General features: G+C 41.3%; 1 protein-coding gene across 3 annotated transcripts in view; it reads left to right on the top strand.

Moving 5' to 3' along the window:
* The window catches only part of NSF (N-ethylmaleimide sensitive factor, vesicle fusing ATPase), a 177,454-nt gene that overhangs the window by 23,302 nt on the left and 128,670 nt on the right, over window positions 1-25,482 (top strand). For all 3 annotated transcript variants that reach the window (XM_038385821.2, XM_038385822.2, XM_043503254.1), the window contains exons 3-4: window positions 13,198-13,297; window positions 22,361-22,400. In XM_038385821.2, coding sequence (XP_038241749.1) covers window positions 13,198-13,297; window positions 22,361-22,400 — 140 coding nt within the window. The remainder of the gene's footprint in view (window positions 1-13,197; window positions 13,298-22,360; window positions 22,401-25,482) is intronic.

Raw genomic sequence — 25,482 nt, forward strand, 5'->3', positions numbered from 1 at the left:
ACTGCATTTGGATGGAAATTGGAATTCAATTAAAAATGTAAAAATAGTTTATTAAATAAAAATATGCTGGATGCATAAGAAATGTGTGTTAAAACATTTTGCATTTAAGAAAGTATTAATTATACTTAGTGACTTGACTGTTTCTCTTCAAAGATATTTAGGTGCCTGAAGATGCAGATAGGCACTTTTGTAAACCACTCTAGGTGCCTAAGCATGTTAGGTGCCTAACTCCTACTGAAATCAGTGAACCACTGTACGTTTTGTATGGCCAGTGTCACAGGGTGTGCCTGCTCTGTGGTGCTTACTGATGGCCAAGCGTGGCACTTCAGACACCCTGCCTCAATTTCCGCCTCCTCGTGGTTTTCGGTCTCTCCCAGGGTTCACATGGCTCAACCCTGTGACTGGGTCATTCTCGTTTCTGTCCCCTTTCGGGGTAACAGAAGTCCAGATCAAACCAAAAGTACTTTTGCCCCACTTAGGATCCTTTTCAGCCTGCTCTTCAGGTTCAGTTCCCAGTCCCTTCTGGGTTACTTTCAATCTCTCTCTGTGGCTCTGTCAGAGAGTCCTGACTCCCAGACCACTTCCCTGGAGTCCTCCTCTGACACAGTCTGAGCTCCTCTGGGCTACATTTTGTTTCCTTTGGCTCTGAGATAGAGCTTCTTCCCTAGAGTCCCCTCACAATCTCCTGCAGGCCTTTGCTCAGGGCCTTCCCCAGAAACTTCCTGATTCTGTGTGGTTCTATTCTCTTTGAAAGGGCTCAGAACTACTTGGAAGTAACCCAGATGGTCCTGATAGGAGGGGATAGCTAATCTGTTAAGTGTGGCTGAGCACAACTACTCTAAAGGGCTAGCCAACCTGTGACAGGCAGGGCTCATCTTGAGAATCTGTTAATGAAAGTCTGATTTAAAGCTGTAGTGATTCCTGTAGTTAATAATTGGCATTTTCAGTGGAACATGCTGTATTCTTCATAGATCTCTAGTTCCCAATCATGCTTGCCGTCATCAGATGTTGGCTGCGTGTGTTCTCTCTGTGTGCTGCACTGGCTCTGGCCATATAGCCTGTACAGCAGGCTCCGATCAAACTGTCCAATAACTACAGCCCCATTAGTAGCAAAGGCACTTGATCAGGTTTATTGTCGACGAAGCACAGTAATAGCACCCAGCAGACTCTGTGGGGATGCTAAGACATGGATGCCCATGACAATGGACTCAGTCAGTTGGTGGGACTTCCACTGCCCCCAGGCTGGCCAAAGACGCACTCTGAGACTCCATTTCATACACCAATGTGTACAAGTTATGTATTGCCCCTCTTGTGTAGCTAGTTATACAACTAACTATACAAGTGTAGCCCCTTGACATGGTTTGTTACCTTGCATTACCTTGAACATGTTGGTTTGTGTGTACCATACTTGGTATTGGGTGTTCTGGTACCACCCTTTTGGAATGTGTTTGCGTGAGTTTACTGTGCCTAGTACTTGTTAGGAATGTGGTGTTTTTGCAATACCAGCCCTGTTCTTGCCAGATTCTGTGAACTTGCAAGCAGGCATGTTTTATAGCAGAGCCTGCCTTTTGCTTACAGCCTGACTTTTGCTAACTTTGCTTTATATCAGGAAAGCTTGCCCACTGCTTTATCTCAGGCCTCTTGTCTCAGGCTCACTCTCTCTACTACATTTGCTATCTGTGGTTACATGAGAGCAAGAGTGCCTCTAACCACTGTTTATGTAGCTACTGGTGCTCTAGAGCCCCCAACTGTCTGCTCACTTAAACACCTCCTGCTGCTCAGGCACGCCTGCCATGGCCCATCTACCACTGGCCTTTTCCTGCTGCCCTGGAGCAACTTTGCACACCCTTCAGCACCCTGAGCCCCACCCTACTGAGCCCTAACCACCTTCACCTGGACTCCCCTGCAGAGTCCCATACCCCCTGCACCAAGCCCCTGTGCATCCAAATTCCCTCTTGCACCCAGACCCCCACTGAGCTGCTCACACACTGGTTGCGCCTCTCAGAACCCTAAAAGGAAAGGAGTGCTTGTGGCACCTTAGAGACTAACAAATTTATTAGAGCATAAGCTTTCGTGACTACAGCTCACTTCATCAGATGCATTTGGTGGATGCATCCGATGAAGTGAGCTGTAGCTCACGAAAGCTTATGCTCAAATAAATTTGTTAGTCTCTAAGGTGCCACAAGCACTCCTTTTCTTTTTGCGAATACAGACTAACACGGCTGCTACTCTGAAACCTCTCAGAACCCTGGTACTCTTGAGGCAATTCTGCACCAAAAAAATTAAAAAATTTAAAATTCTGCAAAGTTCTGCATATTTTAATTGTCAAAATAACACAAACACAATAACAGTATAATCACACCATTTTCAATTAGGTAATTTATTTCAAAATACTTGTCAGCAAATAATTGAAAATGGTATGATTATATTGTGTTATTTTGACAAAGAAAATTTGCAGAATTTTGAAGTATTGTGTGCAGAATATTTAACTTTTTGGCACAGAATTCCCTTGGGAGTAGTTTCTGTTCACTGGCTTATGTATTTATTGCCAACAGATATGTACTAGTGGGGGGGCATGATCACCTGAAAACTAGACTGTTACAGCAGTATGGGTCAGGGATGGAAGCTCCTCCTACCCCACTAAATGATAGAAAATGGGTAGTAGGTTCATACCTACATCATTAAAAGGGGGCTGACACTCAGTGAAAATGCTTATGATGGTGCTTCTGACTTCCTGTGTCCAGGGGTGAAAACACCTTTCAGGGCTTGTCTTTCTCTGTGCTGTGAGCTAGTCAACTTCTCCAGGTTTGATTAGTTCTCCTCTACCATGGAGAGCTCCTGTCACAGAGGGAGCTGTCCCAGCCCTCCAGCAACTGTCTCTGATTGATTGAATTGGATTGTGATTTTTTTAAAATGGCTTTTACAGTTGTGCAAATACAAGCAAAATTCTACACTTCTCAGAGTGAGCAAGTGGTGTAGACATGGGTGAAGTGGCAAACCCCATGAACGGTATTAAGAAGTAATTAACAGCAGGTTTGCAGTGGCCAGTTGCTCAACTGCTGGGGAGAAAGGGTGTCGGGAAAAAATCTCTCCAGATGGCTTCAGAGAACTGCTCCAAAATACTCTTTTATCTAGTCTTTTATAACTAACTTGTACAAAACACACAGGTCATAATGACCCCTACTGGAGCATCACTCTTCCTAACTTTCAATAAACTTCTAATATCAGAGGAGCCCAGACTCAAGGTCTTCCCTCCACCAAGATTTTTGGTTTCAGTGGTTGACTTGTCTGTCCCTTCCTCACATTCTGATTAGCAGAAACTGCCAGCTAGATTTGACCTTGCTTCTGAAAGCCTGTCTGCAAATTAACCCTTAACTCTGTGGTGGTCAATTTCATTAATTCATAGCAGCTGAGTGCACATAATATGGTTGCAGTTGGCTTGATCATGTTCTGGAGTAACAATCCAGGGCAACAGTTGTATCTGTTGAGGTATTGATGTGGTGTGAGAGATGCAGAGAGGAAGCATAGTCCAGTGGTTATGGTAGTAGCTGGTCTCTTGGGAGATCCAGGTGGTTCTGTCTCTGTCATAAATTTCCTGTGGGAACTTTTTTAAACCACTGAGCTTCTTTGTGCCTAAGTTCCCAATCTGTGAAATGGGGATAATGCTGGCATACTTTACAGGGGTGTTGATACCTTAAAAAGACTGAGGCACTCAGCTATTACGCTAATGAGCACTATACAATAGACAGACATTTGCTGGTAGGTTGTCATAGAATCATAGAAGATTAGGGTTGGAAGAGACCTTAGGAGGTCATCTAGTCCAACCCCCTGCTCAAAGCAGGACCAACCCCAACTAAATCATCCCAGCCAGGGCTTTGTCAAGCTGGGCCTTAAAAACCTCTAAGGAGGGAGATTCCACCACCTCCCTAGGGAACCCATTCCAGTGCTTCAGCACCCTCCTAGTGAAATAGTGTTTCCTAATATCCAACCTAAACCTCCCCCGCTGCAACTTGAGACCATTGCTCCTTGTTCTGTCATCTGCTACCACTGAGAACAGTCTAGATCCATCCTCTTTGGAACCCCCTTTCAGGTAGTTGAAAGCAGCTATCAAATCCCCCCTCATTCTTCTCTTCCGCAGACTAAACAATCCCAGTTCCCTCAGCCTCTCCTCATAAGTCATGTGTTCCAGTCCCCTAAACATTTTTGTTGCCCTCCGCTGGACATTTTCCAATTTTTCCACATCCTTCTTGTAGTGTGGGGCTCAAAACTGGACACAGTACTCCAGATGAGGCCTCACCAATGTTGAATAGAGGGGAACGATCACGTCCCTCGATCTGCTGGCAATGCCCCTACTTATACATTCCAAAATGCCATTGGCCTTCTTGGCAACAAGGGCACACTGCTGACTCATATCCAGCTTCTCGTCCACTGTAACCCCTAGGTCCTTTTCTGCAGAACTGCTGCCGAGCCATTGATCCCTAGTGTGTAGCGGTGCTTGGGATTCTTCCGTCCTAAGTGCAGGACTCTGCACTTGTCCTTGTTGAACCTCCATCATATTTCTTTTGGCCCAATCCTCTAATTTGTCTAGGTTTCTCTGTATCCTATCCCTACCCTCCAGCATATCTACCTCTCCTCCCACTTTAGTGTCATCTGCAAACTAGCTGAGGGTGCAATCCACACCATCGTCCAGATCATTTATGAAGATATTGAACAAAACTGGCCTGAGGACCGACCCTTGGGGCACTCCACTTGATACTGGCTGCCAACTAGACATGGAGCCATTGATCACTACCCGTTGAGCCTGACAATCTAGCCAACTTTCTATCCACCTTATAGTCCATTCATCCAGCCCATACTTCTGTAACTTGCTGTCAAGAATACTGTGGGAGACTGTCAAAAGCTTTGCTAAAGTCAAGGAACAACACGTCCACTGCTTTCCCCTCATCCACAGACTCGGTTATCTCTTCATAGTAGGCAATTAGATTAGATGTAGCGCGCTTTGAGTTAAACCAGTCTTCGTAGAGCGCAGTAGGGAAAGCACCGTAGTCTGTCCACACTGACAGCTTCAAGTGCACTGGCGTGGCCACATTTGCGGCACTTGCAGCGGCATTGGGAGTGGTGCATTATGGGCAGCTATCTCAGCAGGCAAGTGGCTGCAACATGCTTTGTGGAGTGTGACAGGGAGTGTGTTGTGTGGGGGGGAAAGAGTGGGTTTTTGGGGGACTGAGAGCATGTCAGCAAGTAGTCTTGTAAGTTCAGACAGCAGCAGACCTCCCTTCCCCTCGCCTGTCTGTCTCTGTCTGTCTGTCTCTCTCTCACACACAGCATTCCACAGTAATGGTTGCTTTGTCTCGGAGGAGATAAGCAGCTGGCTGTCAGAAACGGAGCTTTCAACGGGCTGTTGTAACCAAAAAAGCCCTGCACATTCTGCTATATAAATAATCCTGAGAAGATTGCTTGTTTTGTAGAATTAAGATTTATATAGGAACTAGCGTGGGTGTATTGGTTGTGGAAAGAAACTGCAAATTGTTCTTAAAAGCAAATACACCTGGAGTGTAGAGTAGTGTTTCAATATCAAACCAGAGCTGTAGGCTGTGGTAATCTTGCTGCACTGTAGATAAGTTTAGCCAGGCCATCCATATTGCTGCCTTGCAGTAAAGTGCATATGACCGTAATCACTTGTCATCTTCTGTTCTTTTAAAATTAGTACTTACCATTCTATTCTAGATTTGACTAACTGCAGGGGAGAATTTATTGGATGTATACCTTATAACTGGCTTCCTTTTAATATTCACATTATCATATGCACATATATGTGGATATGATATTCAGATTCCTTCATGAAATCACCTTCAGACATGGGACTGGGAATCAGACCTTGGATCTATTCCCAGCTGATTCATGGTGACATCTTGGGACAAGTCACTTCCTGTTCATGCTTTTAGTTTTGACATCTGTAGAAGTTAGCATGAGTCTCATCTTTACACTGATATAGTGCATTGGATCATAGGATTTCAGTGAACTTTACAAAGTATTTGTTATTAGACAGTGGTAATATCTTACATTTCTGTTGTATGTTTCATCCTGGGGGATCCCAAATCCCAAATTGTTTGAAAACAATAAAAATGTGCAAAAAACAAATATCCAGCTCCAGGGAGGACCTGACAATGGCTTGGTGGTATGAAGTGTGTGAGGAAGGAACACTTCTATTCTTTGGGACACCCTCTGACTCTTGGAGAAAGTTCCCCAGGGGATCGCTAAAATTCTTATGGTTTTAAAAAATGGTTTTAATCTTGGATCCTCTGCTGCTTTATCAAATTCAAACTAAAAGCTGCTTAGGCCATTCAAATATCTCCAGATTACTATTTCATCACCCTTTTACATACTAAGGTGTAGCAATAAAGTGGGGAGACTGTTCCACAGTTCTGTGTCTCAAAGAATGCAGAAAAAATTCACTGCATGCATGCTTATGCTGAATTCTTCCTCTTAAAGAGGGCCTGCAGTAGGAACTGCCAAAGTCGCTTCTACGTCCGCAGTATGTACCCAATGACCCTATAGCTAAACTGAGAGAAGTATTTGTTAGGGGTCTTATTCCTTCACCTGCTCACTTCCCTGGTCCTTCTCGCATGAACAGAGAGCAACAATACCTGAAGTCCAAAGGTACAAACAATTCGATGTTTATTGGGGTGAATTTCCAGCAAGCAACAATTCTAATTTCCTTCCTTAGTATCCTCCTTCCCAGCTCTGGCGCCACAGAACCTTGCCTGTGTCCCTGTTCCCATTCTCCCGTTTAGCAAAACATGATTCCAATTTCCCTACCCGCATTCCAATTCCCCGCTTTTCTTCTTGATTGACTGCAGACTATATAGTAAAACTTGAGTTCCACTTAGCTATACCTTAACCAATCATTTTACTGAAATTTAATTAACCAATCCTAACATATTGTAACATGATTTAACCAGTTTTTATATATATATATATATATATATATGTATACACCAACGTAATTAGTTTACACCCAGCAAAATTAATTATACAGCAGACAGAAACAATCACAGAACCAGACAGAGATTATACAGACAAACAATAGGGAAATGGGGACTACAGTGATTGAACAACAAAGAAATGAGGATTTCACATCCCAGCTATTGATAAGTGAGTTCTTGCCAGACAGGATGCTATCAAACTGAGTTTCCTTTTACATCTTCTAGGCACTTCCCTTTCTCTGGAGGCGACAGGCATTATCAGGACAGGATTGTATCCTAACAGCCCAATAGCACCTTATTTCAATGGGACTAGTTTGGAATGTGAGGAGGTGACCGGTGGCTTCCCAGCTTATGGCTGCCTCTGCTGCTTAGCCAAAGGCCTTGACCTAAGAACAGGGCCTCAGACTGTCACGGTGAGAAAAGGCCTTATACAGGCAGACAGTGATGTTTCTTTCTTCTTTCTTTCTCTCTATAACTAGCTAAATGATAACCATATACCTAAGTTCTTAGGCCTTCGCAGACCAGCCTGAATATCTATATCCTAACAGTATTCAGCACATTCATTTATTATGTGAGACCCTCGTTAAGTTGCACTGAGTTGGAGAGTCATTGTGAGTGAGTGAACACTATGAAAATGAAAAGTAATGATGCTAAATCATGGACTGTTCTTTTCCTTTACTTTTGACAGTTGGAGTTGAGTTTTAATTATGTGATGATATTTAATGTGTTAGAAATTACTTCTTTCTATGTAGTTCTGTTGTTTAATCTCTGGTCTGGTGGGAAGAGGCTTCCATTCTGGAGTATGGATTGGGAGGCATGGTGGCCCTAGCCTCTGTTTGCCAGAAGTTGGGAATGGTGTGACGGGGGATGGATCACTTGATGGTTACCTGTTCTGTTCATTCCCTCTGGGTCACCTGGCATTGGCCACTGTTGGAAGACAGGATACTGGGCTAAAAGAAATTTGATGAGGTTCAACAAGGACAAGTGCAGAGTCCTGCACTTAGGAAGGAAGAATCCTATGCACCGCTACAGGCTGGGGACCGACTAGCTAAGCAGCAGTTCTGCAGAAAAGGACCTGGGGATTATAGTGGATGAGAAGCTGGATATGAGTCAGCAGTGTGCCCTTGTTGCCAAGAAGGCCAATGGCACATTGGGCTGTATTAGTAGGAGCATTGCCAGCAGATTGAGGGAAGTGATTATTCCCCTCTGTTTGGCACTGGTGAGGCCACATCTGGAGTATTGCGTCCAGTTTTGGTCCCCTCACTACAGAAGGGATGTGGACAAATTGGAGAGAGTCCAGCGGAGGGTAACGAAAATGATTGGGGGGCTGTGGCACATGACTTATGAGGAGAGGCTGAGGGAACTTGCCTTATTTAGTCTGCAGAAGAGAAGAGTGAGGGGGGATTTGATAGCAGCCTTCAACTACCTGAAGGGGGGCTCCTAAGAGGATGGAGCTTGGCTGTTCTCCGTGGTGGCAGATGACAGAACAAGGAGTAATGGTCTCAAGTTGCCGTGGGGGAGGTCTAGGTTGGATATTAGGAAACACTATTTCACTATGAGGGTGGTGAAGCACTGGAATGGGTTACCTAGGGAGGTGGTGGAATCTCCCTCCTTAGAGATTTTTAAGGGCCGGCTTGACAAAGCCCTGGCTGGGATGATTTAGTTGGGGATTGGTCCTGTTTTGAGCAGGGGGTTGGACTAGATGACCTCCTGAGGTCTTTTCCAACCCTAATATTCTATGACTCTGTTTCGGGCAGGGGCTGAGAAAGGGATTTTCTATAATTGCTCCTCCCAGCGGCTGGACCACTGTGGTAATGGGCACAGGAACTGAGAGGTGGGGGACTGTTTTTCTGTGCTCTTAATGCCTCTGTTGCTGATGCCCAGATAGTGTGGAATAGGAAATTGACTGACTTGAAGTCAGAGAGGGTGAGATGTAGAGTTGGGGGAAGAAGGGGTTGGGGGTGTTGACCTATTGGTTAGGTATTATTTAGAGATTCCAACTTAACATTCTGTTTAGCAGGATTAATTTGTCTCTACATTGGCCACAGTTTTGCAGTTGTTTTCAGAGTGAGGATGTCCATGTTTTTTGGGGAGATTTGCATTTAAGGAAGACCTTCTGAATTTATTATAGTTTTATTAGAACAATCAATGATATCACAAACACTACCATGTAGTACAGTAGATAGAGATAATACAAGCATCCAAAACTTGCATATTCACACCATCCTTTGCTGGGGAGCCCTGTAATAGGCAAGATGACCCATCGATGGTCCTTGGCCTTGCAGGTTCCAGGAACTCTCCTGGGAGTGCATGGGCCGAGTGCCACCTTTTGTCAGAGTGCATATTAAAATGATCATCATTGGTTTGAGCCTGATTCAGTGCGAGAAGATGCAATGCAAACTTCCCATTGCCCATCTTAGTTCTGAGACATGCCCTTCCCCACCTTCTTCTATGGCTGCTTCTGTGCAATGAGAGCCTGTCATGGTGGTTTTCTGGAGTAACAAACCAGCCTGAGGCCACTAAACTCACTTAATTTGTGCCCTAACCCAGGGTCTGATCTCCTGTTTCATATTTTAAATAAATATGTTCTGAGAAGTCCTCTCCGTCCCCTGTCCCCCCACAAAAAAGTGTAGAACAGGGAGTGACCTCCTTTGTGGGGAGGGCTTTTTCTGAATAACTTTACGATTTTCTCACCACCCTCTTCTTGAAAAACAAGCTTCCAGAAGTCACTAAGATTGTAACTGTGAAAGCTGATGAAAAGGATACCTTCCTTCCGTTTTGCACAAAAAGTGTCTCAAAGTATAAAGCCATTTATAGCGCTAAAGCTTTTACAGTGCGTTTCGGAATCCTTTCTTGCTAAGCTGTGCCAGTGGTTAAAGTACTATGGTTCCTTATTTTAAAAGGCTAATTAAATCATGGATGCTATCAATGAATGACAATGTATGGATGCTTACACAAAGTTACTGTGAAGAATAAGTTGACATTAAACATAATGGAGATCAGGGAGCTTTAGAGTGATGAGCAGAGGCAACTCGGGGGGGGCACATTCCCCCTTCCCCACATTTCTGCCAGGATTTGCTGGCCGGCCCCCCTCCCTGCGTGGCAGCTGCTGGAGCTGGTGAGCTGCGGTGTGGGGAGAGGCAGCTGCAGGGAGGGGCCGCTGAAGGTAAGGGTGTGTGTGTGACTCAAGCTATTGGGGGGGGGGAGGCAAACCTTTAAATTATTCCCCTCCACTATCAGCAGGTACCCCACTCGTCTCTGGTGACAAGGTGGCTGAAGTAATATCTTTTATTGGACCAACTTCTTTTGGAGGGGGGAGAGAGAGGCTTTTACACAGAGCTTTTCTTCAGGTCTGGGAAAAGTAGTGGAACAGATCGTTTAGCATATGTAGTTAGCACGTATTTCAAGAGACCATTCAAGGTAAAAAGAACAGGAGTACTTGTGGCACCTTAGAGACTAACAAATTTATTACAGCATAAGCTTTCGTGGGCTATAGCCCACTTCATCGGTTGCATAGAATGGAACATATAGTTTATATATAAAACTATATGTTCCATTATACACACACACACACATGCACAAGTTGGAAGTTACCATACAAACTGTGAGAGGCTAATTAGTTAAGATGAGCTGTTATCAGCAGGAGAAAAAACTTTTGTAGTAATAATCAAGATGGCCCATTTAGACAGTTGACAAGAAGGTGTGAGGATACTTAACTTAAGGAAATAGATTCAATATGTGTAATGATCCAGCCACTCCCAGTTTCTATTCCAACCCAAGTTAATGGTATGTAGTTTGCATGTTAATTCAAGCTCAGCAATTTCTCATTGGAGTCTGTTTTTAAGCTTTTCTGTTGCAAAATTGCCACCTTTAAATCTTTTACTGAGCGGCCAGAGAGGTTGAAGTGTTTTCCTACCGATTTTTGAATGTTATGATTCCTGATGTCAGATTTGTGTCCATTTATTCTTTTGCATAGAGTCTGTCCAGTTTGGCCAATGTACATGGCAGAGAGGCATTGCTGACACATGATGGCATATATCACATTGGTAGATGTGCAGGTGAATGAGCCCCTGATGGGGTGGCTAATGTGATTAGGTCCTATGATGGTGTCACTTGAATAAATATGTGGACAGAGTTGGCATTGGGCTTTGTTGCAAGGATAGGTTTCTGGGTTAGTGTTTTTGTTGTGTGGTGTGTGGTTGCTGGTGAGTATTTGCTTCAGGTTGAGGGGCTCTCTGTAAGCGAGAACTGGTCTTTCTCCCAAGATCTGTGAGAGTGAGAGATCGTCCTTCAGGATAGGTTGTAGATCCTTGATGATGTGCTGGAGAGGTTTTAGTGGGAGGCTGAAGGTGACGACTAGTGGCGTTCTGTTACTTTTTTTGTTGGGCCTGTCCTGGAGTAGGTGACTTCTGGGTATTCTTCTGGCTCTGTCAATCTGTTTCTTCACTTCAGCAGGTGGGTGTTGTAGTTTTAAGAATGCTTGATACAGATCTTGTAGGTGTTTGTCTCTGTCTGAGGGATTGGAGCAAATGCAGTTGTATCTTAGAGCTTGGGCTGTAAACAATGGGTCGAGTGGTGTGTCCTGGATGGAAGCTGGAGGCATGTAGGTAAGTATAGCGGTCAGTAGGTTTCTGGTATAGGGTGGTGGTTATGTGACCATCCCTTTTTAGCACAGTAGTGTCCAGGAAATGGGCTGCTTGTGTGGATTGGTCTAGGCTGAGGTAGATGATGGGATGGAAATTGTTGAAATCATGGTGGAATTCCTCAAGGGCTTCTTTTCCATGGATCCAGATGATGAAGATGTCATCAGTGTAGCGCAAGTAGAGTAAGGGCGTTAGGGGACGAGAGCTAAGGAAGAGTTATTCTAAGTCAGCCATAAAAATGTTAGCATACTGTGGGGCCATAGCAGTGCAGCTGACTTGAAGGTATATATTGTCCCCAAATGTGAAATAGTTGTGGGTGAGGACAAAGTCACAAGGTTATCCACCAGGTTTGCCATATTATCAGGGATACTGTTCCTGATGGCTTGTAGTCCATCTTTGTGTGGAATGTTGGTGTAGAGGGCTTCTACATCCATAGTGGCCAGGAGGGTTTTTACACTTATTGAATCTATTTCCTTAAGTTAAGTATCCTCACACCTTCTTGTCAACTGTCTAAATGGGTCATCTTGATTATCACTACAAAAGTTTTTTCTCCTGCTGATAATAGCTCATCTTAACTAATTAATCTCTCACAGTTTGTATGGTAACTTCCAACTTATCTGTATGTGTATATATATCTTAATATATGTTCCATTCTATGCATCCGATGAAGTGAGCTGTAGCTCACGAAAGCTTATGCTCTAATAAATTTGTTAGTCTCTAAGGTGCCACAAGTACTCCTGTTCTTTTTGCGGATGCAGACTAACATGGCTACTACTCTGAAACCATTCAAGGTAAAGTGGCCCATTAACACCCCTCCAATCCTGGGAGGGGGGAAAGGCAGTAGATCTGGGTGGCCAAACAAACAATGGCTCATGAGCCACATGCAGCTCTTTTACAGTTAAAGTGCAGCTCGCGGAGCCCCCCACATTTTCCACCTACTAGACAGTGGAAGGGGGGTGCTTGGAATTGCCTTGCAGCAGGTTGGTGAGGTAGGGGCTTCTGCCCAGTGGGGAGGGGAGTCTTGGGGCTTCAGCCCTGTGGGGCACGCTTGCCAGGGCTTGGGGCTTCAGCAGAAGCGGGGGTGAAACCAAGCCCCGGCAGGCTCCTCCCGAGGGGCCAAAGCCCCAACCCCAGGCAGGTGTGCCCTGGCTCTCGAACGTCTGAAGATTGTCGTATTCAGCTTGGCGGGTCAGTAAGTTTGTTGTCCCTTGTGTTGTTGTAATTGCCTCCCTTGATTTGTTGTAATAAGCCATAAATCCATTGTCTCTATTTAGTCCATAATTTTTAGTGTCTAGTAGAGTGACTAATTTAATCTCCCAGGCTTATTTTTTGTAAGTGTTGTGCAGATTTCCTTTCCTCAATCTCAAAGGGGCCTTGCACCCATGTGAAGCCGGATTGAAGTCAGTGACTTCAGTGCAGCTCTGCAGAGGCATACTCCTGCTTACATTGTATTGCAGGACTGGTGCCTTAGTTTTTCCATCACAGAAGTTGAATGAAATCTAAGAATTGTTACACATGATTTCTAATAACATTGGAATCAAAATAAAATGCTGCTCTTTCTCTTCTAGGCATGTAGTTGTGAGGACTTCTCCAAACCACAGATACATTTTCACGTTGAGAACCCATTCATCAGTTGTTCCAGGCAGTATCGCGTTCAGCCTGCCCCAGGTATTGTGTGGTCTCACTTTTCCACTAGGAAGAAGGTGGAAGGGCTTTTAAGCAAAAGAAGGCATTTGTATCATGTCAGTTTTTTAAAGTTAACAAAACCCTGTGGATAAATATAAGTAGTGTAAATTAATGCTGCAAGTTTGGGCTTTTGCAATCAGAATTTCAAAAGACCTTTCTGATAGACTGGGCACATTTTCAGTAAAATAAGATGTAAGAGGCATTTTTGGGGAAAAGTAGGTAAAATTATTTTTCATAATTTGAATGTGCTGAATCTGAAAATATTTACCAAGCTGAATTTTGAAAATTTCACTACCTAAATTGGAATTAAAAATTTATGTAAAATTTGAAAAATTAGAAATTTTTCTATTTTTATTCCACTACAAAGAATTACTGCATATCCTGCACATTGTTAGACAAGCATAATTTAACAGTTCCTACGTGTGTCAACACACCCCTTGCATTTACTGGCCCCAGTGCATGCCAATGTGATATTTCTTCAGCTGCAGTGTTGTGATATGCACTCTTTGATACAGCCACAGGTAACAATTTCTGCATAGCTGTAAGGGATTGTCTCTAGTGGCATTACTTGGGTACCATTTCCCCATTATGTTTGGTCCAACCCATATTGGGGTAGTGGGGGATTGTTGTAATTTGCCTGCCTACACTTCATAACTTGCAAGTGAGCGCTTTGAGTGCAGCATAGTGCATCGTTTGTTGGGGGCAGTGCCTCTGGGGTTGACACTTGGAAAACAATATCACCCGGGTCTTGTTGCAGCCCTCCTCATCAGATAAATGAAAAGGAGTACTTGTGGCACCTTAGAGACTAACAAATTTATTTGAGCATAAGCTTTCGTGAGCTACAGTTCACGAAAGCTTATGCTCAAATAAATTTGTTAGTCTCTAAGGTGCCACAAGTACTCCTTTTCTTTTTGCGGATACAGACTAACACGGCTGCTACTCTGAAACCTATCAGATAAATGGTACATGTTGTAGATGAACTTTTCTGCTGAAATGATCATTCTGTAGATCATCCTTCCCCCAGTTTCTTGGGAGTACACGTTTCTCCATGAATATTGTCCAAGCAGTTTTCTTGCTGTTTCCAACAACATAGAAACAGTATCACTGACTGTCAGTGCATGGAAGGAGAGTACTGTTTCTGTATCTGCTTGGAGAAACACAGGCAGAAGCTTCTCTTGAATAGTATGCACAGGAATGCATTTGGGTTTTTTTGATGTTCCAGCCTTCATCCACAACTTGCTGCAATGCATTTTGTCATAGTGTTCCACTAACAGAAGAAGAATATTAGTGTCTCGTGCTGACACAACTACACAGTCAGCATCTGTTTGTATACAGTGCAGTACAATCCTGGTGTCACTGCCTTCATGATCAGCTTGCAACTTGCTTGTGTCCAGAGATGGGTTTGATGATTTAACCGAACTGTGTTCTTTGAACTCTCTGGGTATGACAATTTTATGGAGCACTGATGAGGAGTTCTTCAGATAAGAAGCAAGCCAGATCAGTCTTATTTTTGGGATGGGTCAAGAAGTCTGGCCAGCTGTTAGGAAGTGGAACAGATCTGTCCTCAATGATTTTTCCAAATTTGCTTAGAAGCTTTGGCATGCTTCAGTCACATCATTCCTTTAATAGAATTCTGTTTGTACCTTTCAAAGATTACATCAGTCCTGCTGAAATGCTGTCCAGAATGAAGAACTAACTCGAAGAAATGTTTGCAAGGTTGCCAGTGCCATTTCGTGTGCTTGGCTGTAAATCACTGGATTGGATGTACTATCAAGATTCTCAGGAAGAAAATGGCTGTTTGTTAAAAACATCTATCATACCAGACTTATTTCCACGTCTAAGATGCCCATTTACCTCAGTAAGAGCAAGAGGAACTTAGCATTAGCTCATTATGCGATATTTTGTGCCTCTCCACTATACTTACAAGCAGTAATGACGCGCTGTAATATGAGACGATCAGCAATTGATGTGATGCCTTGTCTTTGATTTTCTTTCCTTTTCCAGCTGTCTGGGGATGGAATTATTGGCATGTAGCCATATCCTAGAATCATAGAAGATCAGGGTTGGAAGGGACCTCAGGAGATCATCTAGTCCAACCCCCTGCTCAAAGCAGGACCAATCCCCAATTTTTGCCCCAGATCCCTAAATGGCCCTCTCAAGGATTGAACTCATAATCCTGGGTTTAGCAGGCCAATGCTCAAACCATTGAGCTATCCCTCCCCTCCCCTCCCCTTCCTTCCCCTCCATATGTAGTTAATGAAGAGTTATTGTTACTCTGTTTTTCATTAAAAGTTGTCCAACCAGATTTTGAATTTTCAGATTGGCATTTGAAGGCAAAATGCCATATCCTGTGCTTGTGGCACCTTAGAGACTAACACATTTATTTGAGCATAAGCTTTCGGAAGCTACAGCTCAATGCATCCAATGAAGTGAGCTATAGCTCACGAAAGCTTATGCTCAAATAAATGTGTTAGTCTCTAAGGTGCCACAAGTACTCCTTTTCTTTTTGCAAATACAGACTAACACGGCCGCTGCTCTGAAACACATCCTGTGCTTGTGGTTTCAGAGCTGAGTGGCACATGGCAGTCATTTGTGTGTCCAGCACACCATTCTGCGAAGACATCTGCATTGAGTTTTGGTTCTGCTATACCTTCTGTGGTATTAGCAGGACAGTTTGTGTTCATTGCATCTGGAAGATTCAAAGAAGCATGATTTGTTGGCTCAATGTCCTGCACTATCAGATCAGATGCAGGTCCTCTCTGCCACTTCATGAAATATGTTTTACACATCAAGTGTAAACTCATTTATATCTATGTTCTTTGTAGTGAAATGGGTAAATCTTCATTTAGCCTTGCTTGTTGGGATTACTGTCCCATCCTCATTCCTTGTCATCAGTGTGCTGTTGGCTAGTGCTATGTCAGCTCGAAATACATCCTTTTGACTGATACAGTGCCCAGTGTTGTGAAACATCTGGATAAGTTTTTTTTTTTAATCTTGTGGCTTGGTGAAGGGTGCTTCCAAGCCCAACTTGTTTGGGTATCCACTTGTCTCAACTTACGCTGTCCATGAAATCTTGTGCAATATTTAACACCCTGGACTGTTTACATGATGCCTATTTCTCATCTTCATATACTTCTGCAACATTATCTTCTGTGCTGCCCTCCTTCTCTTCTTCATCACCTTCAACTTCTCCTACTTCAAGAATAGATTGGCCACCCAAGAGGAGTTGCAAAAACATGTATACTCTTTTTGGTATGCAGGCTAGTGCCTCTTCTTCACTGGTGTTTAGCGCATGGTATCAAGGATGAGCAAGTATACCTGAGTGTAATTTCAATGCTACATGTACCATTGAGGGAAATTCATCTTCCAGATCAATCTTGTAAACTGAAATGCATGATGATTTTTCTTCTCCTGCACTAATAATTTAGAGAAAGGGATGCAATGGAATTTGACAGGCATTAATAATGTGTGTGTGTGTGTCGGAAGCAGGTTGATCATGTAAAACAGTGAACTCGTAAGCACCATAAGATGTAGAATAAGTTTTTCTTTGAAGATTGCTGTGTGGCTCACAAATGAACATGGGACTTCTCCACCAGCCTCATTTGAGAGAAGACAGTAATGAGTCCATACCTGTGAAAGTTCCAAAACACAGCCTGTTTTTCCTTTTTTTGACTTATTACTAAGGCAGACCATTGCCAAGTCAGTACCACTATGAGTGGTTTCATGCTTAGTTTTTGTTAATTTTCTCAAGAAATGCTTATAGCATTTAGGGTGGTAGTTCCCTTCTGAATCTATAAGATCACTTACTTCCGGTACACGGTGCTCATGTTCATACTCGGTTGTCTCTTGTTTGTTCATTTTGAATGTCGTTACAGAAGAAAGTTTTTTGTTTGGAACATCCATCCTGGCAGAAAATGCAAAGTTCACTAAGGGGGCCTTGCTCCAAAACACTGTCGAGGTTTTGCTGATTGTAACGCAAGATCAGGTTTGCAGTTCACCCTTCCTGGTTGGTGAAGTAGCTTTAGGAGATTTATGAAGTTTGCTAATTTTGCCTGTGTATGTTGCATAATAGTTTTTAATGCAAAGTAACGATTGCCTGCGTTCAGATTGAAGAGCTGTTAGAACTCTTATCAATTGCATCCCAATTTTGGAAATCCCTGAGTGTCTTGCATTGGTTGCCTCTTATATTGTAGCCAGTTCCTGTTCACTAGAAGCAAAAACTGTTTTTTTTTTTTTCACTTCTTGACAAATAATGCATTGTTCGTAAGCTACTGTTGAAGGATGCTTCAGGTTCAAGACTGCATCCATGGTTCATCTGTGCAATACCTGATACTAATAAATATAATTACCAGCTACCACATGGATATTGAACAAATAATACCAATACGTAGCTTGTGCCATGGCATAGGTATCCAAATCAATACTCAACTTGTACTGTATGCAAAAGTAAGCTTTAGGTTAGGTTAGTGGTTAGGACTAATAATTAGCTAATAAATTATATTTTTGAAAGGAGAATTTATGGAAATAAAGTATGTCATACTATGTTATGTATGATTCTTTGTGTAATGTATAGCAGTGCACTGAACTCTCATCAAAAATACTTGAAAAGTAGTTAGAGAACCAAGATGCATAAGGTAATATCTTTTATTGGAGGACCAACTTCTGTTGGTGAGAGAGAGACAAGCTTTTGAAGTTACACAGAGCTCTTCTTCAGGTCTGGGAAAGGTACTTGGAGTGTCACAGCTAAAGACAAGATTCAAGGTGAAGTGGTTGAGTGGTTGCTTAAAATGTGTGTTAACTATTTATGCTAAGCAGTCTGTTCCATCTTGTATTTAGCTGTGACACTGAGTAAGTTTTCCAGACCTGAAGAAGAGCTCTGTGTAAGCTTGAAAGCTTCTCTCTCTCACCAACAGAAGTTGGTCCAGTAAAACAAATTACCTCACCCACCTTGTCTCTCTAATATCTTGGGACTCACATGTCTACAACAACACTGCATACAACAATGAAAAAGATTGAACAAACTAACTACTAAATGTCAGCCTTACTGCAAAACCAACAAAATTCAAGTGCTTATCATCACGTGACCAGAGATCACTGCCTGCATTTTCTGATAGCACAGTATTTCAAATTAGGAACATATTCCATATTTAGTACCTCTCCTTTACTGTCTATTTATTTATTTTTTTTAAAGTTACAAATGTTAGCCTTAAAGTTGAAAATTCATCTTGGTAAACCTCATCTTCAGATTCAGCACATTCAAATTATGAAAGAAAACATGTTTGCCAACTTTTCTCCAGAAATGCTTTCTGTTTAATTCATATCAGCTTACTTGAGGATTTGGCCTACTCTGAGATAGGTGCAGCGAACCTTCTGCTGGCTCTTGACTGTCTTTCTTTTTCTTTTTTTTTAAAGAGGTTATAATGGAATAAGCATATACATTGTAGCTGCTTATTACTGTCCTCTGTTATAGAATCTAAATGCGAGAGCAAGAAAAGATCTATTAAATCATGCAGTTCTTCTGGTTTGTCTCCTATTCTCTGCAGTATGTTAGCCTCAGATGTCATAAATTATATCCGTGTATGCACAAAAACTAATTTCTCACTCTTACCATGCTGATGAAAAAGTTAATATATGCTTGTTGAGGTGAGTGGGTGTACAGAATTTTGTAAGGTTGTCATATGTTCCATTATGTCTTAATCAGGAAAAACATAATCCTTTTCTACTGATGCTCCATATACTACTTCTATGACAGGAGTCTGGAAAATAATGAGAAGTATAAGATGCTTGGCAGCAGTGGGTTACAGTATGTACATCTAATGCAAGGTTCCAGTAGGTGCTGCCATGCTGACAAACACTTCACAAAGTGAATAAAGCAGAAACTGCTTTGAAATATAGGTGCTGAGAGACTTTTTTCTTAAAATTGCAACTAGGGAAATGTCTCCAGTGCTGAGGAGTAAATGTAAATAGGAATTTTCTTTTCAGTTTAGTTTGTTTCATCTTGCTCATAAGATCTGCTACAAATGCTGATTGAATGAATGATTTCAATTGAGTAATTTCTGATTTAAAAAAAAAATTAATTGCAGCCTGTGTTATACATATGATGATATTCTCCATTGGTTTCTGGGCCTAGGCAATCAGGTTATCATTCTTGCTAAGAATTACTTTACATCGTACCTTGCTAAAGTAGTGTCTAGAGATTATTTAATTCAGTAGAACTATTTTCCAAGAAAGTAGCAACAGTCAACACTGGAGTATGCTTTGTTTGTAACTCCTACTTATGTTAATGGAAATTACATATGCATCAAAAGAGGGACAGACCCTAGTATGGCTAGACAATGAAATTCAGGAATGTAACTATACTTGATGTTTTTGGAAGGGCCAGCTAATGAATAATGCTAGAAATTTCAGCAGTAAGCAATAATTTTGTTGTGGATCTCAATAATTCTGCCCAAGAAATTGGGAACTAAAAAAGCTGAATTGGCTGCAAATCTGTAAAGAGATTTATGGTCAAGAATGATTTAGTCACTGGAATGAGAAATGTTTAGCTTTGGTATTCAAAGGTGAAAGTATAGCGAGTTCTGCAATCAAACCACAATCCAGACCATATCAATAAGTTAAATTCTATTAAATTCTGACTCCAAGAAAGGGGCTGTTGTGATCATCATCATTCTAGTCTCACTGTGTAACACAGGCCATAGAATTTCACTCAGAGTACATTAAACCACTTGTCCATTCCTTCTCATTATAGGGTTCTGTTCTGTAAGAATCCTTTAGACCTACTGAAATTCACTTAAATATCTTTTTATAGCACCTAATTTCTCATTCACTGAAAGATCTCAAAAGAACATAAACCATAATACAATGCATTATAAATATTTTCCCCAATGAGAGTTTTCACACAATCACCCATTTAAAATGAGTGTAAAGTGTAGCATACTCTTTTCTGCCTGTTGAGATACATCTCCCCTTTAATCTTCATACAGTGCGTGTGCTTGAGAGTGGACTGAACTGAATGGCAGGAAAAATATCCCATACTGTTTCTTTCATCATCAGGGATGTGCTGGACTCATGAGCTCACTTTTGTTAACAAGGCTGCACTTAATCATTTCTGTCTTCAAGAGCTGTTGTAACTATTCTCTGTGGGATTAAACATGGATGGTTTCAGAGAACTTGGTTACATTACAGTCAAAGCCATCAAATGGCAAAACGATGACATTCTGTAAGGGTTTTGTTGTTGAGTTTTTTTGTCATCTCTTACTAAGTATTTTGTTAGGTTTTATTAGGGCAGTCAAGCGATTAAAAAATTAATTGCGAATAAAAAGATTAATAGAATATTGTTTAAATATTTTTGTATGTTTTCTACATTTTCAAATATATTGATTTCAATTACAACACAGAATACAAAGTGTACAGTGCTCACTTTATATCTTTTATTACAAATATTTGCACTGTAAAAAACAAAAGAAATGGTATTTTTATTTCACCTACTACAAGTACTATAGTGCAGTGTCTTTATCATGAAAGTTAAACTTACAAATGTAGAATTATGTACAATAAAAACCTGCATTCAAAAATAAAACAATGTAAAACTTTAGAGCTTACAAGTCCTTGTTCAGCCAGTCGCTCAAACAATTTTGTTTACATTTGCAGTTGATAATGCTGCCTGCTTCTTGTTTACAGTGTCACTTGAAAATGAGAACAGGCTTTTGCATGGCACTGTTGTAGCCAGCATCACAAGATATTTGCATGCCAGATGCACTGAAGATTCATATATCGCTTGATGCTTTAACCACTGTTCCAGAGGACAATGCGTCCACGCTGATGATGGATTCTGCTCAATAACGATCCAAAGCAGTGGGGACCAACGCATGTTCATTTTCATCATCTGAGTCAGATGCCACCAGCAGTAGGTTGATTTTCTTTTTTGGTGGTTTGGGTTCTGTAGTTTTCGCATCAGAGTGTTGCTCTTTTAAGACCAAAGAATGCTCCACGCCACATCCCTCTCAAATTTTGGAAGACGCTTCAGATTCTTAAATTTTGGGTCGAGTGCTGTAGCTATCTTTAAAAATTTCACATTGGTATCTTCTTTGCATTTGTCAAATTTGCAGTGAAGTGTTCTTAAAAAGAACAACATGTGCTGGGTCATCATTCGAGACTGCTATAACATGAAATATGTGGCAGAATGCGGGTAAAACGGAGCAGGAGACGTACAATTCTCCCCTAAGGAGTTCAGTCACTAATTTAATAAATACATTATTTTTTTTAAGGAGCGTCATCAGCATGGAAGCATGTCCTCTGGAACGATGGCCAAAGTATGAAGACTCGTATGAATCTTTAGCACATCCGGCATGTAAATATCTTGCAATGCCAGCTGCAGCAGTGCCATGCAAACGCCTGTTCTCACTTTCTGGTTACATTGTATATAAGTAGGCAGCATTATCTCCCGTAAATGTAAAAAAAATTGTTTCTCTTAGTGATTGGCAGAACAAGTAGTAGGAGTGAGTGGACTTGTAGGCTCTAAAGTTTTACATTGTTTTGTTTGAGTGCAGTTATGTAACAAAAAACCCTACATTTGTAAGTTGCACTTTTATGATAAAGAGATTGCACTACTGTTCTTGTATGAGGTGAATTGAAAAATACTATTTCTTTTGTTTATTATTTTTACAGTGCAAATATTTATAATAAAAATAATATAAAATGTGCACTGTACACTTTGTATTCTGTGTTGCAACTGAAATCAATATAGTTGAAAATGAAGAAAAACATCCAAAAATATTTAATAAATTTCAATTGGTATTCTATTGTTTCAGTGTGATCGCAATTAATTTTTTTAATTGCAATTAATTTTTTTGAGTTAATTGTGTGAGTTAACTGTGATTAATTAACAGCCCTGGTTTTAGTCTATCTGCTTTGCTGTTCAGACTGGGCTTCCTACATTTCCTAAAGCTCACAGTGAGGAAGTAGACTCTCCTGTGAGGTGGTATCTGTAATTTGGGTGAATGGTTGTCTCTCTTTACAACTTTTGTTTTTGTTTTTTTTTTACAGAGAAAATGGGCCGGCCTCTCCATTGGACAAGACATAGATGGTAGGTCAAGCACTTAACATAAACTTATCAGAGCTGATTCTTTATATGGTTTACAGACTAAAGGTGAACTGAGCTGGAGTGTGCCAGATCTTTAGCCTGAAGCCCTATCTATAGTTATGGGGTACTTTCACCAATTACTGATTCCAAGGTGAGGGTTTACACCTACTTTAATCTTTGAGAGTTCAGCCCCTAAGACTGACTACAGTAGAGAGATTATCAGTAGAAGGGCGAATGTAGGGGGCACGAAATAATACATAATGCTTTTTCTATAATTATTTTATTAGCCAATGAAACAGTACACACTGCAATCTGGTAAAGGAGAGACAGGCCAATACAGAAAGTAAAGCATTTGCATTAGTCACACCATGCCTGTGGAAAAATCCAAAGTATTAGTCATTGTAGTCATCCTTCTCCTCACTATAATCACCACCAGTGATTGTCATACTGGTGTCCCCTCTGCTCATGCGCACAGGATTCAACTTTTATAATAAGAAAAGGAGTACTTGTGGCACCTTAGAGACTAACAAATTTATTAGAGCATAAGCTTTCGTGAGCTAGTGAGCTGTAGCTCACGAAAGCTTATGCTCTAATAAATTTGTTAGTCTCTAAGGTGCCACAAGTACTCCTTTTCTTTTTGCGAATACAGACTAACACGGCTGCTACTCTGAAACCAGCTTTTATAATGTGTTATGCTGATGCTTATTGAACAGCATACATATTTATGAAGGTTTTAACTCCTTTTGCTTTCTTAAACTTCCACACCCCACTATTTTTGGAGTGCCTCATTTTTCACAGGCTAACTCATTAATTCTCCTTATGCTCATTAATACTTACTTCACTTTATCACCATAGTAACTGGCAGTTACCTGAAGGAAGTCTCTAACATTTCATGAAGGCTATCAATGGTCATCGTGGGATGTCTACTGATCTCCTAGACATTATTATCCAAACATCAGCATAACACAAACATTGACACAAGCTCAGAGGCTTATTATTAACTTAATTTATCCTAAATACTAAGGCCTAATTTGGCTAAGATAAATATCTTGTGGGCCTCCTGAGGGCCTGTAGGACCTGTGTTAGAAGATTAATTAGTACTTATATTTCACTTATCCTGAATATACCTGATACCTTTTTTCCTTGGCTAGAAGTCCTTCTGTTATCTGGCTGCAAGCCTTCTGATCGTCCATCGCTCTTAGAGTTTGAGTTCATGTCTGAGAATGTCCTGTCCAAACTGCATAATGGTTGAAGATGAGTTTCTTGACATGACATATTGTTACAAAATGTGTCAAGATGAATACAGCAACATCATAAAATAATCTGCTGTTTGCTCCACATGAGTTTCTTCAGGAAGCGTGAATTTATGGGAAAGACAGCTCTCACAAATGAATAGGGCTTCAAAATTGGGGGCAGTTAAAAAGAATCTGGTTTGTAAGCCAAGATTTTTCAAAGTTGGGTGCTAAATTTAGTCTTCTACACATTGAGGCACATAAGAGGCCTGATCTTTGGAAATGCTAAACACACACAATAGGGTGACTTCAGATGCAGATTGGGGATGAAGTGGGAAGGTGAGTGTTGGCAAAGACTGGCGCTCTTGAGTCTTTGCAGCTTCTAGTATTTAGCCATGTGTTGTCCCATCCATAGGTCTTCGCTGGTGCTTTATTAGCTAGCACAACATAAAGGCTCTTCCTTCAAGAGGTTATAAACAGAGGTTCCTGTCCTGTAGTGGGATCTGTTATTTCAGGTTCTAAACACCTGCATGCTCTCCCATTGTCTTCAGTTGGAATCTTTTCAGGTGTAAGGGTCTGTGTTAGCAGATCTCATTACAGAATTAGGTTTTAAACTGATGCAAGTAATTAGGATTTGACCTGGGAGTTTGGGCAGACTGGAGAAAAACAGGTAAGCCTTCCAAGGTGCACCAATCATAGTAAGTTTTAGTGGGGGAGGTGGCATAGTACAGGGGAAGAGGAAGCATAGGCAGCTTAATTTAATTTTAAATTGAGTAAGTAGCAGGAGAAAAAGTCTTGACTATCTTTCTTCTCCCGTTCACCCCATTCCCAGGCAACATAGATCTGAATCTATGATATTTTAAGTTTCATTCAGTCTCTTGCCCATAATAATGTGGGTTAGATACTTCATTAGCAAATCTAACTGCTTACTCCCTCTTCTCCATTGAATAAGGTGAAAGATTCTGTTGCTCACAAATAAGCAAGGTAGGAACTGATGATTGATTCCCTTTCTCACCTCAAGTAATGTCTTTTAAAAAGCAATGCTATTATGGATAACTGGATAAATGACACGACTGTACTCTCTAAACCAGCTAGAATTCAGCCGGTAGAGAACACGGGAGCAGCGGGCGCTCCTCTAAGGAGTGGGCCAAAAATGAGCATTGTATGTGACATGCATCAGAGAAAATGATTCGGACAATGTTAATCTTCTGTCATAACAGAAATAAAATTTCAGTAACTGAACACTGTCACAGAGATAATGACTTTGCGGCTACATAAAATGTAGAAGTCTATTCTGCATCAAGATTATTGCTTGATTTAGACCAGGGTGTTTGGTCATCACATGTTGAGACTGATGGGTAGCTGACCCTTATTCATTGATAAATTAAAAAAAATCCTTTTCAGCCAGTCAAAAAATAGTTTGTTGATAAAAATACCTTGGGACAAGTTCATCTCTGGAGTAGCTCTGTTTGAATCAATGGCATTATCTTTAGGATCATCTGTAAACTGGATTTGTAGTAATAGAATCACGTAACAGTCTGCATTCTGAATCGGTGATTCTTCAGCATTTTCATTCTTGGGGATACTCAGTAAGAGACTCTGATGAATATTGCCCTGCCTGTTTGCATTTTGTATTAGCCACCTAGCTGGTTGCTCAAACTATTGAGTACATCTTTCCACCTCTGCCTCCCACCATTGCTGAGGTTTTCTCCCATAGTCTTATAAATATTTTTTAAATACAACATGGTGCTGTGATCTTGGGGATTTTTCTGCTGCTTCCCACCTATTCCACAGACAGTGCCATCTCCCTTTCAAATAGCTAAATGCACGCTCCACTCCCATTCTTCAACTAC

The sequence above is a fragment of the Dermochelys coriacea genome, chromosome 27 (assembly GCF_009764565.3).
Source record: "Dermochelys coriacea isolate rDerCor1 chromosome 27, rDerCor1.pri.v4, whole genome shotgun sequence".
Lineage (NCBI taxonomy): Eukaryota > Metazoa > Chordata > Testudines > Dermochelyidae > Dermochelys > Dermochelys coriacea.